Source organism: Lolium rigidum, chromosome 7 (genome assembly GCF_022539505.1).
Source record: "Lolium rigidum isolate FL_2022 chromosome 7, APGP_CSIRO_Lrig_0.1, whole genome shotgun sequence".
NCBI lineage: Eukaryota > Viridiplantae > Streptophyta > Magnoliopsida > Poales > Poaceae > Lolium > Lolium rigidum.
This window is the reverse complement of record NC_061514.1, coordinates 51,397,411-51,409,942: the sequence shown is the minus strand read 5'-3', so window position 1 is coordinate 51,409,942 and position 12,532 is coordinate 51,397,411. Positions and strand designations below refer to the sequence as shown.

The window sequence follows — 12,532 nt, the reverse complement described above, 5'->3', positions numbered from 1 at the left end:
AAATCGAATATAGGACCCTGTAGGAGCAGAAATTTAGAGGGTTTATTAGACATGCTCTTAGAAAAGCTGATTGGAGCTGCTCTTATCGAGCTTTCCTTTGCCTTGACTCGCTTCCCTTCCTTTGGCAAGAAACAACCAGGGGCAACACCGTCATTTCATCCAAAAACTAGCAGCCTCGTTCAATTTTCGCCGGCGCGCGGCTCTTATATTTAGCGGCCCCAATTCCAGCACCGCCTCCCAAACCGTCTCCCCATTCCACAAGTTCTACAAGCAAATCCTCCAAATCAGAAACCCTCGCCACCGGCCGCTCCTTCAGCCGAGCTCCGGGTGCGAGATGCAGAACCAGCGCGGCCGTGGCCGCGTGGGCCGCGGCGGCGGCCAAGTTGGCCGCAGCGATGGGAGAGGCCGCGGCGGCGGGGGCGGTGATGGCGGAGGCGGCAGGACCGACGAGGAAGAGAATAGCCGCGGCAGAGGTGACAGGATCGACGAGGGAGAGAATAGCCGAGGCGGAGGCGGCAGGACCTACGGAGGCGACAAGAGCCGCGGCGGAGGGCGCATGGCCTTCGACGGAGAGCAGAGCCGCGGCGGAGGCGCCAGGACGTACGCGGGAGACCCGAGCCGCGTGGAGATGTCCAGCGGCGAAGGGAGTGGTCCAGGCGACGGGGACGATGGGTGGATTCCGGCGGGAAGGAAGAAAAGCGGAGGCGGCAATAATCGCGGCCGCGAAGACCAGAACCGCGCCGGAGGCAGCAGCAACCGCAGCAGAGGCGGCTGGACTTGCCAGGAAGCCCAGAGCCCCGGGAGAGGCGGCTGGAGTGGCCGAGGGGCCTACTCCCCTGACGGAGGCGGCTTCTTCGACCGAAGCAGAGGGCCGGGAGGGCGCGGTTCAGACCGTGCGTACCAGTACCAGCAGCGTCGCAACTCCTTCCCCCCGGAGTACGCCCCGGCATGGCCGCACAAGGGGATCGCGCCCAGGGAACCAGCGAGCTCATCGTCGTCAGGGCCTCGTCCTCGTCATGGTAAGCACCGTTTCCTCATTTACTTGCCAGCGTTGTGAACTCTGTGGCGTGCTTCGTTTCACTGAAATGTTGGACGCATATGGCGGTTCATCGATCAAGCGATCGTGATGGTTAGTTAATCAGAGCCCGCGCTGTTCGATTTCGCGTATATGTGCGGTTGATCGAGGCGTTGCGTTACCCCATGCGTCGATACTGTAGTAGAGTAGCGCGGACTGCTCACTTTCTTGGAACCACGGGCCTGTGATTTGCAATTTCTGTTGGCTGCGTGCTGATTCAGAGTAGAATTCGCATCGTTGTGATCTTAGATTCTATCGTTCTCTGGTTTGTGGTTCACGATTATGCAGTGTCTCAAGCTAGTTTGAAGCTGCATATGGTTGTGTTGTAGTACTGTGGAATGTGGACCCCCAAATGTGCTCCAGATTTATGGATTGAGATAGGTTGGAATGAAATTACCTCTCTGTGTGTTAAGTTCCCCTTCCTGCATTTCCTGTATTAGGGTTGTACTTATAACAGCTATTGATGCTTTGTTCGGTCTCTTGTGCTGATTCAGGGTAGCATTTGCTTCGGTGTGATCTTACATTGTGTACGCTTTCTGATTGTGGTTCACGATTATGCAGCGTCGCCAGCTTTACATATTGTTCTGTTGTATTATTGGGGATGCCCAAATGTGCTTCAAGTTTATGGATCGAGATACACTGGAATGAAATTGCCTCTCCGTGTGATAAGTTCCATTTGCTGCATTGCCTGTATTAGAGTTGGACTTATAGAAGCTATTGATGCCTTGTTTTCTTGTATCTTGACTTTATAGGAAGCGTTTGATTCTTCACCTGGTAGGGTCATTGAAATCATGTTTTGCTGGATAAGTGGGAGGTGGATGTGGTGCTGACCTCTTCATGCGTCGATACTGTAGTAGTAGCGCGGACTGCTTACTTTCTTTGAACCACGGGCCTGTGATTTGCAATTTCTGTTGGCTGCGTGCTGATTCAGAGTAGCATTCGCATCGTTCTGATCTTAGATTCTATCGTTCTCTGGTTGCGGTTCACGATTATGCAGTGTCTCAAGCTAGTTTGAAGCTGCATATGATTGTGTTGTAGTACTGTGGAATGTGGACCCCCAAATGTGCTCCAGATTTATGGATTGAGATAGGTTGGAATGAGATTACCTCTGTGTGTGTTAAGTTCCCCTTCCTGCATTTCCTGTATTAGGGTTGTACTTGTAACAACTATTGATGCTTTGTTCGGTCTCTTGTGCTGATTCAGAGTAGCATTTGCTTCGGTGTGATCTTACATTGTGTACGCTTTCTGATTGTAGTTCACGATTATGCAGCATCGCGAGCTTTACATATTGTTCTGTTGTATTATTGGGGATGCCCAAATGTGCTACAAGTTTATGGTTCGAGATAGACTGGAATGAAATTGCCTCTCCGTGTGATAAGTTCCCTTTGCTGCATTGCCTGTATTAGAGTTGGACTTATAGAAGCTAAATCATGTTTTGCTGGATAAGTGGGAGGAAGATGTGGTGCTGACCTCGCCTAGATGCTAACTAAACTATTGAACTGTTATCAGTAAACTCTGTTCTTATTCTTTTTAGACTGTAAATGATTGTTTGTGAGGATGCACATCATATATGAGATAAAAGGAAATTTGATATGGTAGTAGTTTGTCACCTTGCAGTTTCAGAACATCATTTATCTACTTTTTTTTTGAACTTTCAGAACATCACTTATGTACTGTATTATTTACCAAGAGGACGAAGCATCAGAATTTTCACCAGTGAAAACCTGGGTCTGATTGCTTTTGGGATTCTCTTAGGAATGTGTTATTTCACTGGTAGGTAGGCTTGACATGCATGGCTCAGTTTAAGTTGCTTTATTGGTTTGGAGTCAGCATAGAGAAGAACTATGGTTCTTTTGGGGGCACCTTTTGTAGTAGTAAAGGATATGAACTAAAATGAATTGCAGTGCAGGAGAACTTTTTCTACCTGAAGTTGGAAAGGATGAGCTATTTCCTCTCCTTATAGCTACATTTATTTCAGTAGTTTTAAATTGGGAAATTGTATTGCCCAATCCAAACTGCGATGGAAACTGTAGCTTTTGGTGATCCTATCTCTGACATAATGCTTCGTTATTGTTTTCCTCAGCACTGTTTCTAATGCTCTTTTCCCCCTCCAGGCCAAGCCATTGTTTCCAAGGAAGTGTTACCAGTCAAACTTTTGGTGAACCACTTCAAAGTTGAGTTCAAAGCTTCGACTATCTTTCGCTATGATATTAAGATCGAAAAAGATTCTTCCAGTTCTTCCGGAATAGGGCACAAAACAAATGAGGATTTTGCAAAAGCTAAATTTTTCAAGATGCTCCAGACGCCTCCAAATCCAGCTGTTGCTTATGATGGGAAGGGAGGATTGTTCAGCTTTGCAGAATTGCCAGAATGCTCATACCCTGTGAAAAGTCATTCACATACCTACACTATGTCAGCAGAGCTCAATCAGAAGCTGTCTTTGAGCCAACTCTCTCAGCAGCCAGTCCCTAGAGAGATCTTGCAGGGTCTTGATATCATTGTGCGTGAGGCCTCTAGCTTGGGCAAGATTATCGTTGGTCAGACATTTTACTCCCTGCTGAAGACTGAGATCAACAAGCCTGGAGACTTTACTGTACGTCTGAAAGGAAACAAGCAGACCCTAAAACCCACCGCCCAAGGGGTGGTCTTATGTTTGGACTATTCACTTATGGAGTTTTGCCAAGCTCAAAGCAGTGTTCTGGAACTTGTTGAGCACTTACTGAAACGTAATAACAGCCCAAAGTTGCTTGACCCCCGTACATATCTAAGCGAGCAAGAGCATAAATACTTGGAGTTTCAGCTCACAGGCCTCTGTATTACCGTAAATTACCAGATGCAGGGCTCTCAAGGAAAAAGCAATTGGAAGACAAGTCGGAAGTACAAGGTTCAAGGCCTGACACCTGAGCCTGCCGAACAGATCTCCATTGTGAACTTCAATTCAGGGAATACTGAGAAGCTTGTTGACTATTATCATAAGCAGTATGGAAAGGTGATTAAGTATAAGATGCTACCATGCTTGAATTTGAGCAGAGCTGACAGACTAATTTATGTCCCGATGGAGCTTTGTATTCTTCATGGACAACAGAAGTATCCCAAGGATAAGGGTTCCACCCAGAAACCGAAGGACAAGCTACCCAACTCAGATACACGGAAACTGGAGATTCTGAATATGGTATCAGCTCCAGATGGCCCTTGCAGGTAACTATGAGTTTGGTGCCCCTGTACTGTTTGCAACCACCTGACCATCTGTTCTTTTTGTCAGTCTGAAAACTTACTTGCTGCTAAATCCAGTGCAATGTAATTTATCGCGCTGCTTATTTGCTGCTAAATCCAATGTAATGTAATTTTCTAGGCATTTTATCAATAGTTTTTCCTGTGTAGACAGTACCGGTACAGTAAAAGTCAAAACTTGTGATAACACATATGCTAATTAAGAAGGAGGTTTCACTATGTTATCGGTATATTTGTCAATTCACTTCCTGAAGTGTTCTAGGCATTCTATTCAATAGTTTTTCCTGTGTAAACAGTACCGGTACAGTAGAAGTCAAAACTTGTGATAACACATATGCTAATTAAGAAGGAGGTTTCACTATGTTATCGGTATATTTGTCAATTCACTTCCTGAAGTGTTCTAGGCATTCTATTCAATAGTTTTTCCTGTATAGACAGTACCGGTACAGTAGAAGTCAAAACTTGTGATAACACATATGCTAATTAGAAAGGAGGTTTCACTGTGTTATCAGTATTTTTGGTCAAGTTATATACGCATTTTCTGGAGTTTTCTTTCTTTGGACGGGACTGATTTTTGAAAATGATGTGATGATTATTAGAGAATTACCAAATATAACTCAGTCAGTTACTAACAATCATTTTATCTCCAGCGGAAACAGAGGCGAAAAATTTGAGATTGCATTGGGCCAACAAATGACTGAAGTCACTGGCAAGATCCTTCCTCCCCCCATGCTGAAACTCGGTGGCTCCTCCAAACTCAGTATTGCCCTCCTTAACCGCCAGTGGAACCTTCATGGTCGACAAATGTTTGAAGGCAAGCACCTCAAGCATTGGGCCATTCTCGATTTTAGTTCACAGCCATCTCACTTTAAGCAGGAAGCTCTTGACAGGGAGAACTTCATTGACTGCATCTTCAGAAAGTGCACTAGTCTTGGGATTGAGATGAACTATGATCCATGCTTTGTTCAGACATCATCAATGTCAGTGCTATCAAATCCAAAAGGCCTACGTGATCTGCTTAACAAGGTGAATAAAGATGTCACTGCGAAGCTGAAGGAGCAGAAGCTGCAGCTCCTCTTCTGCCCGATGTCTGAGCAGCATCCTGGGTACAAGACACTGAAGCTGGTATGCGACACTCAACTGGGGATCCAAACCCAGTGTTTCCTGAGCAACATCGCGAACAAACCCCAGGGCCAGGACCAGTATATGTCCAACCTTGCTCTCAAGATCAACAGCAAGCTTGGGGGCAGCAACGTCCAGCTATCTGACAATCTCCCAAAAGTGGCTGACACACATTTCATGTTCATCGGCGCGGACGTGAACCATCCGCCGCCCGGAGACAAGGATAGTCCATCGATAGCAGCAGTTGTTGCGTCAATGGATCGCGGCGCCAGCAAGTACGTGGCCAGAATCCGTGCCCAGGGTCACTGCTGCGAGATGATCGAGGAGCTCGGTGATATGTGCCAGGAGCTCATTGAAGTCTATGAGAAGAGGAACGGCTCGAAGCCACAGAAGATCATATACTTCCGTGACGGTGTGAGCGATGAGCAGTTCAAGAAAGTTCGCGAGGATGAAGTGAATCCCATGAGGAGGAAGATCAGTGTGGAGGACGTGTACTCGCCGACGATCACAGTGCTGGTGGCCAAGAAGCGGCACCACACGCGGCTGTTCCCCAAGGACAAAAACGAGCAGCAGACGAAAAACGGCAACGTGCTCCCTGGCACGGTCGCGGACGCCCAGGTGGTGGACGACTCGCCGGAGGAAGACTTCTTCCTCTGCAGCCACGAAGGGCTGCACGGGACTAGCCGTCCGACGCACTACTACAGGCTGGACGACGAGCACGGCTTCGAGACCGTCGAGCTGCAGAAGCTGGTGTACAACCTCTGCTTCCTGTTCTCGCGCTGCACCAAGCCGGTGTCGCTGACGACGCCCGTCAAGTACGCTGACCTCGCGGCCTACCGTGGCAGGGACTACTACGACAGCATGATGGCGTCACCGTCGCTTGTCCAGGAGCCCGGCCCGTCCTCCTCGGCCTCCAATGGAAATTCCAAATACCCGAAGTTGGACCTGCACGAGAATCTCAAGGACAGCATGTTCTTCATCTGATGCCGCCTGATTTTCTGCCGTGCCCTGGAACTTGACAAGCTTCACTCTGCGCACTGCTTCCTGTGTGCGTTTTCTTCCTGCATATTCTAGCCAAGGCCGTGGGTCAAACAGCGGCTCTGTTCTTTGTCACCTCTTACAGCTTGATATGGTCTGTAAATGCTGGACAAATTGGCTCTTACAAACTTGTTCTGGACACTACCGTGTACAGCCTGTTACTGGTTACTGGAGATACTGCTTGTTACTGGTTACTGTAAATCAACAAAGAATTAGTTCCAGTCTTCCTTTTTTTCTTTTTTTCTTTTTACATATACCATGAGGCCACTTGTAAAACTGGAGCACTGGGAGTCTTGGGCAAATGATATAAAGATATTTTTCGACATTTCTTTTGACACTCCTGGGATCAGCCAAATGTTCTATTTACAAGGTTTTGTTACATATACATAGCATTCCTTCGGGATGCACTACTGCACAGGGAAACTCAGGGAACTATTTACAGTGTTCTATTTACACTGATTTTGACAATGACAGTTACCTAAAGCCTAACAGTCTCATAACACTCAGTAGATTGGAGAAAAGCTCACCATTAAGATGCCAGTGGTCCTATGTTCTTCAAACCTAGCACATCTGCCTCTTTCATGTAGGAAAATAAATGAAAGGGTAGCATTATAACTGAACCACTCATGAATTGAAAAGCAGGTTGTGGTTCAGCCAATCACTATTTCAAGTTGCCGCAGTGGCTTTGTTAATTCAAAGCTGGGCTTTCGAGCCTTCTGTTTAAAAAAAAAGTTGCCGCAGTGATGCTTCTAAGTGATGTGAAGATGTAGATCAATAAAATCCCACACCAGTATTAAAGATTGACCCTGATTGACTTTCTCATGATCAATTTGCGGATTGGTCCCCATGAATTGCAATGCATGCTATCAGTATGTCACCAGGACAGGCCTCCATGAGTGTACAATCACTTTCAGTAACTACCACATCAAGAATGCCTGCACGCCACAAGAACCTGAGAAACCTGATAACTAATCAACATGACTACTATTTTTTATCAACCTGGACATGTATTGACCTTTGGCCCTCTGTGAATACTTTTTTTTCTTCGAAATGGGGGCATACCCTAGCCTCTGCATCAAAGTGATGCATATGGCTTCTCTATTACTTTATTGAGAATAGTACATATTTATTACAATTCAAGGATCAGCTAGGGTCGATACAAAGATCAACCAGCGAAAAAAACTCAAAAGGAGATGCCAACGATACATCAAAATTCAATCCTATGATCATGCCGCTACCCACACCGGCTGTATAAATCCCGTGCAACCATCTCCAGTGAGTTGCACCCAGAGTCCATGGCATCCCGCTGCTCCCCTGATTGGAGATAGGATCACGTACGGATCCAGTGAATAACAAATGGAATAACCTACAACAAGGATTGAGATTTCGGCTTGTTAAAAACAAAATTATTTCGCACATGCCATATAGCCCACATGATGGCACAAACTCCCACTCTAATCTGCAATAAATCATTTGTGGCAATAGCGCTTAACCAATTCCCAAAAAGATTAGTTACATAGCAGGGAGGAGATAAACTAAAAGTCATATATATTATTCGCCATACAATTTTTGCAAGTGGACATTCAAAAAACAAGTGTTGTATGGATTCATCTTTATCACAGAAAACACATGTATTACTTCCTTGCCAGTTTCTTTTAGCAAGGTTGTATTTTGTTAAAATTTCTCTCCAGTGAAGAAACCACATGAAGATCTTAATCTTTAAAGGAACTTTTATTTTCCAAATATATTTTCGAAGGTACTTAGTTTGGTCTTCTAAAAGATCTAAGTACATTGATTTGACATTAAAACTGCCCAAGGTAGTAAGACTCCAAATAAAAGTATCATTATGATCAGAAAGTTACACATGCATGAGGCCTTCAACTATTTGTAACCATTGCGCCCACTTGTTGGGTGTCAATGTTCTTCGAAAAGTTACAATCAGCGGCCTATGTACCAGAATATCATCCACATAAACTTGTTTTCTATTGACTATCTTATACATAGATGTGAATTGGTGAGATAAATGAGCATCTCCTAACCAGCAATCTTCCCAAAATCTAGTATTGGCACCATTTCCAATTTTAAAAGAGCCTCTGCTGAAAAACTCTTCTTTAACTTTCATCAATCATTCCAAAACGGTGAATCAAGAGGCTTTGCTGTCACTTGTGATAGCGTTTTGGAGTGCACATATTAGTTCTTGCCACATCCCTTCTTCATTTAGAAGCTTGAACAATCATTTACTAAGCAAACATTTGTTTTTTTTAACTCTAACACTTCAATCCCTAACCCGCCTTGATCTTTTGGCCGACAAATAATGTTCCACTTAGTGAGTCTATATTTTCTTTTGTGGCCACCGCTTTGCCAAAAGAAATGAGATCTATAATACTCTAATCTCTTTCTTACCCCTTTAGGTGTCCCAAGAAAAGATAGCATGAACATAGGTAAACTCGTTAACACTGAGTTAATAAGAATTAGACGGTCATCGTAGGATAATAATTTACAAAAACTACTCAACTTCCTTTTGAATCTGTCCTCAATTGGTTTCCATTCACCATTTTTGAGTTTTCTATAATGAATTGGAATTCCAAGATATTTAAAAGGAAATGACCCTAGTTCGCAACCGAATTGCTCTTCAACCTCCTTAGCTAGCCCAAAACAAAAAAATCACTCTTATGAAAATTTATTTTGAGGCCCGATAATTGTTCAAACATGCATAGAATGAGTTTCATGTTTAGAGATTTTTCTAAATCATGTTCCATAAAGAGAATAGTATCATCAGCGTGCAATATTGAAACCCCTCTCTCAACTAGATGAGGAATAAGGCCCTCTATTTGACCATCTCCTTAGCTCTATTGATAATAATAGCTAACATGTTTGCGACAATATTAAGCAAAATGGGCGATAGAGGATCACCTTGTCTAAGATCTTTCTGTGTTTGAAAATAGTGTCCAATATCATCATTCAGTCTAATGCCTACACTCCCTCGGCTGAGATATTCTTGAACCCAATGACACCACTTTGGGTCAAATCCTTTCATACGCAATGCTTGATGCAAGAAGGCCCAATTCACTTTCTCGTAGGTTTTTTCAAAATCTATTTTAAGAAGAATGCTATTCATTTTATTCCTATGAAGTTCATGAATGGTTTCATGGAGAACAACGACACCTCCAAGATATGTCTTCCTGACATAAAAGCCCTCTGAGTTGGTCTAACCACCTCGTGTGCGACCTCCGTAACATGATTAGTACAGACCTTAGTAAAGATCTTAAAACTTACGTTAAGTAAACAAATAGGTCTGTACTGCTGGATCTTAAAACTTACGTTAAGTAAACAAATAGGTCTGTACTGTTGGATTTGAATCGCATTTTCTTTCTTGCAAAATATGTTGTTGCCACCCGGTGGCAATACCCCCACCTAGCTGCCGTCCGATCTACCATATAGACTCATCTCGATGCAAATAAAATATCATCTCACAAGCTCTAATTAGCTACACTACCTGCAAAACATCTGCCTGGACTGTAGCCTATGGCAGTGATAACGCCGACACATGCGGAAAGGGTCGGAGAGTGGCAGGTTGCTCAGGGATGGACAGCTTAGTCAAGTTGATCTGAAAATATCCACGCTTGCGCCATGCATGTGTTCTGGAGCGATAGTATCAAGTGGAGAGAGAATAAGGCATGCATACCATCATTATGCATGTAGGAAATTAAGTGTACACGGGCTACTACCTGAGCCTATTGCATGGTCTGCTTGGGGCCAACTATTTTATCTCTCACTTCTAATTCTAACTCGTGTGCGCATGCAACTGAGTTCCTCACACCAGCTAACTCTTTTTGGGAACGGAAGAAGGCCAGACCAGGTCATGGTGAGTCGGAGGGCTGTAGGTGCTAGTTGATCATGGCGCGCACCAAATCGAATGACACAACGTCGTGGTGTTCGCTCTTAGAGTTGGCACCTGTAGATACCGTGTTAGGCTCCGCCTATTCTGTTGTTCTATTCGCTAATCCTCTACAAAACTGCCCTGGATGATTGCGGCGGAATCTAGCGCACGGCGCAGCGGCGATATTTGATCGATCGATCAGGTCTTTATGAAGCCGGCCATGCGGCGCACGGCGGTGCGGACGGAGCAGAGGTCGCGACCCCTTGAGTGTGCGCCCGTGCCCCCACACACCGACCTCTCCTCCTCACCCTCCCCACACCGCCGCCTTGCCGCCATCTCGTGCGGCGCCACGAACGGCGCCGGCGCCGCCTTGTCCATGCAGTCGAGGCTATCGCTGTAGCATATCCGCGGCGCCCACGAGCCATGTTACATCGTCGGGGACATTTTATTTCCAGGAATCCCACGGGCAGCGACGACGACGCCTGCCGCAGCATGCGCGCGACGTCGACGTAGTGGGGCTGTCTTCTCTCCGGGCGCTGTGGCTGGTAAGCGTGGCTGCGGCAGCGATGATCATCTCGGCGCGGTAGCGGGTGTCTGACCTCCTTGGCTCCTTCGCCGACCTTGCCGCTTGTCCGTCGTGACCACCGGCAGATTCTCGTGTGTGAGGCCGTGACAACCTTGTTCGCTGACTGCATTCCTAAATCAACGCCCGGGTCCTATTTTGCCACGAAGCTTCCGGGAAGTCCGAGAAGAGGAGACGAAGAGGGGCCACGAGGGGGCCACACCCTAGGGCGGCGCGGCCCCCCTTGGCCCGCGCGGCCCCGTGGTGTGGGGCCCCCGTGCCGCCTCTTGACCTGCCCTTCCGCCTACAAATAGCCTCCGTCGCGAAACCCCGCGGTACCAAGAGAGCCACGATACGGAAAACCTTCCGGGAGACGCCGCCGCCGATCCCATCTCGGGGGATCCAGGAGATCGCCTCCGGCACCCTGCCGGAGAGGGGTTCATCTCCCGGAGGACTCTACGCCGCCATGGTCGCCTCCGGAGTGATGTGTGAGTAGTTCTACCCCTGGACTATGGGTCCATAGCAGTAGCTAGATGGTTGTCTTCTCCCCATTGTGCTATCATTGTCTGGATCTTGTGAGCTGCCTAACATGATCAAGATCATCTATCCGTAATTCTATATGTTGCGTTTGTTGGGATCCGATGAATAGAGAATACTTGTTATGTTGATTATCAAAGTTATATCTATGTGTTGTTTATGATCTTGCATGCTCTCCGTTACTAGTAGATGCTCTGGCCAAGTAGATGCTTGTAACTCCAAGAGGGAGTATTTATGCTCGATAGTGGGTTCATGCCTCGCATTGACACCGGGACAAAGGACTGAAAGTTCTAAGGTTGTGTTGTGCCGTTGCCACTAGGGATAAAACATTGATGCTATGTCTAAGGATGTAGTTGTTGATTACATTACGCACCATACTTAATGCAATTGTCTCGTTGCTTTGCAACTTAATACCGGAGGGGGTTCGGATGATAACCTCGAAGGTGGACTTTTTAGGCATAGATGCAGCTTGGATGGCGGTCTATGTACTTTGTCGTAATGCCCAATTAAATCTCACTATACTCATCATGATATGTATGTGCATGGTCATGCCCTCTTTATTTGTCAATTGCCCAACTCGTAATTTGTTCACCCAACATGCCGTTTATCTTATGGGAGAGACACCTCTAGTGAACCGTGGACCCCGGTCCAATTCTCTTTACTGAAATACAATCTACCGCAATACTTGTTTCTACTGTTTTCCGCAAACAATCATCTTCCACACAATACGGTTAATCCTTTGTTACAGCAAGCCGGTGAGATTGACAACCTCACCGTTTCGTTGGGGCAAAGTACTTTGGTTGTGTTGTGCAAGTTCCACGTTGGCGCCGAATCCCCGGTGTTGCGCCGCACTACATCCCGCCGCCATCAACCTTCAACGTGCTTCTTGGCTCCTCCCGGTTCGATAAACCTTGGTTTCATACTCGAGGGAAAACTTGCCGCTGTACGCATCACACCTTCCTCTTGGGGTTCCCAACGGACGCGTGTTGATACGCGTCATCAAGCGCTTTTTCCGGCGCCGTTGCCGGGAGATCAAGACACGCTGCAAGGGGAGTCTCCACTTCTCAATCTCTTTACTTTGTTTTTG

At 46.3% G+C, this 12,532-nt stretch overlaps 1 protein-coding gene across 1 annotated transcript; it reads left to right on the top strand.

Moving 5' to 3' along the window:
- Positions 1–334: 334 nt before the first annotated feature.
- Positions 335–6,412, top strand: LOC124671343 (protein argonaute 2-like). The gene is made up of 3 exons (XM_047207724.1): positions 335–1,019; positions 3,190–4,273; positions 4,957–6,412. The coding sequence occupies exons 1-3, from the start codon at positions 335–337 to the stop codon at positions 6,410–6,412; spliced, it is 3,225 nt and encodes a 1,074-aa protein (XP_047063680.1).
- The last annotated feature ends 6,120 nt before the right edge of the window (positions 6,413–12,532 follow it).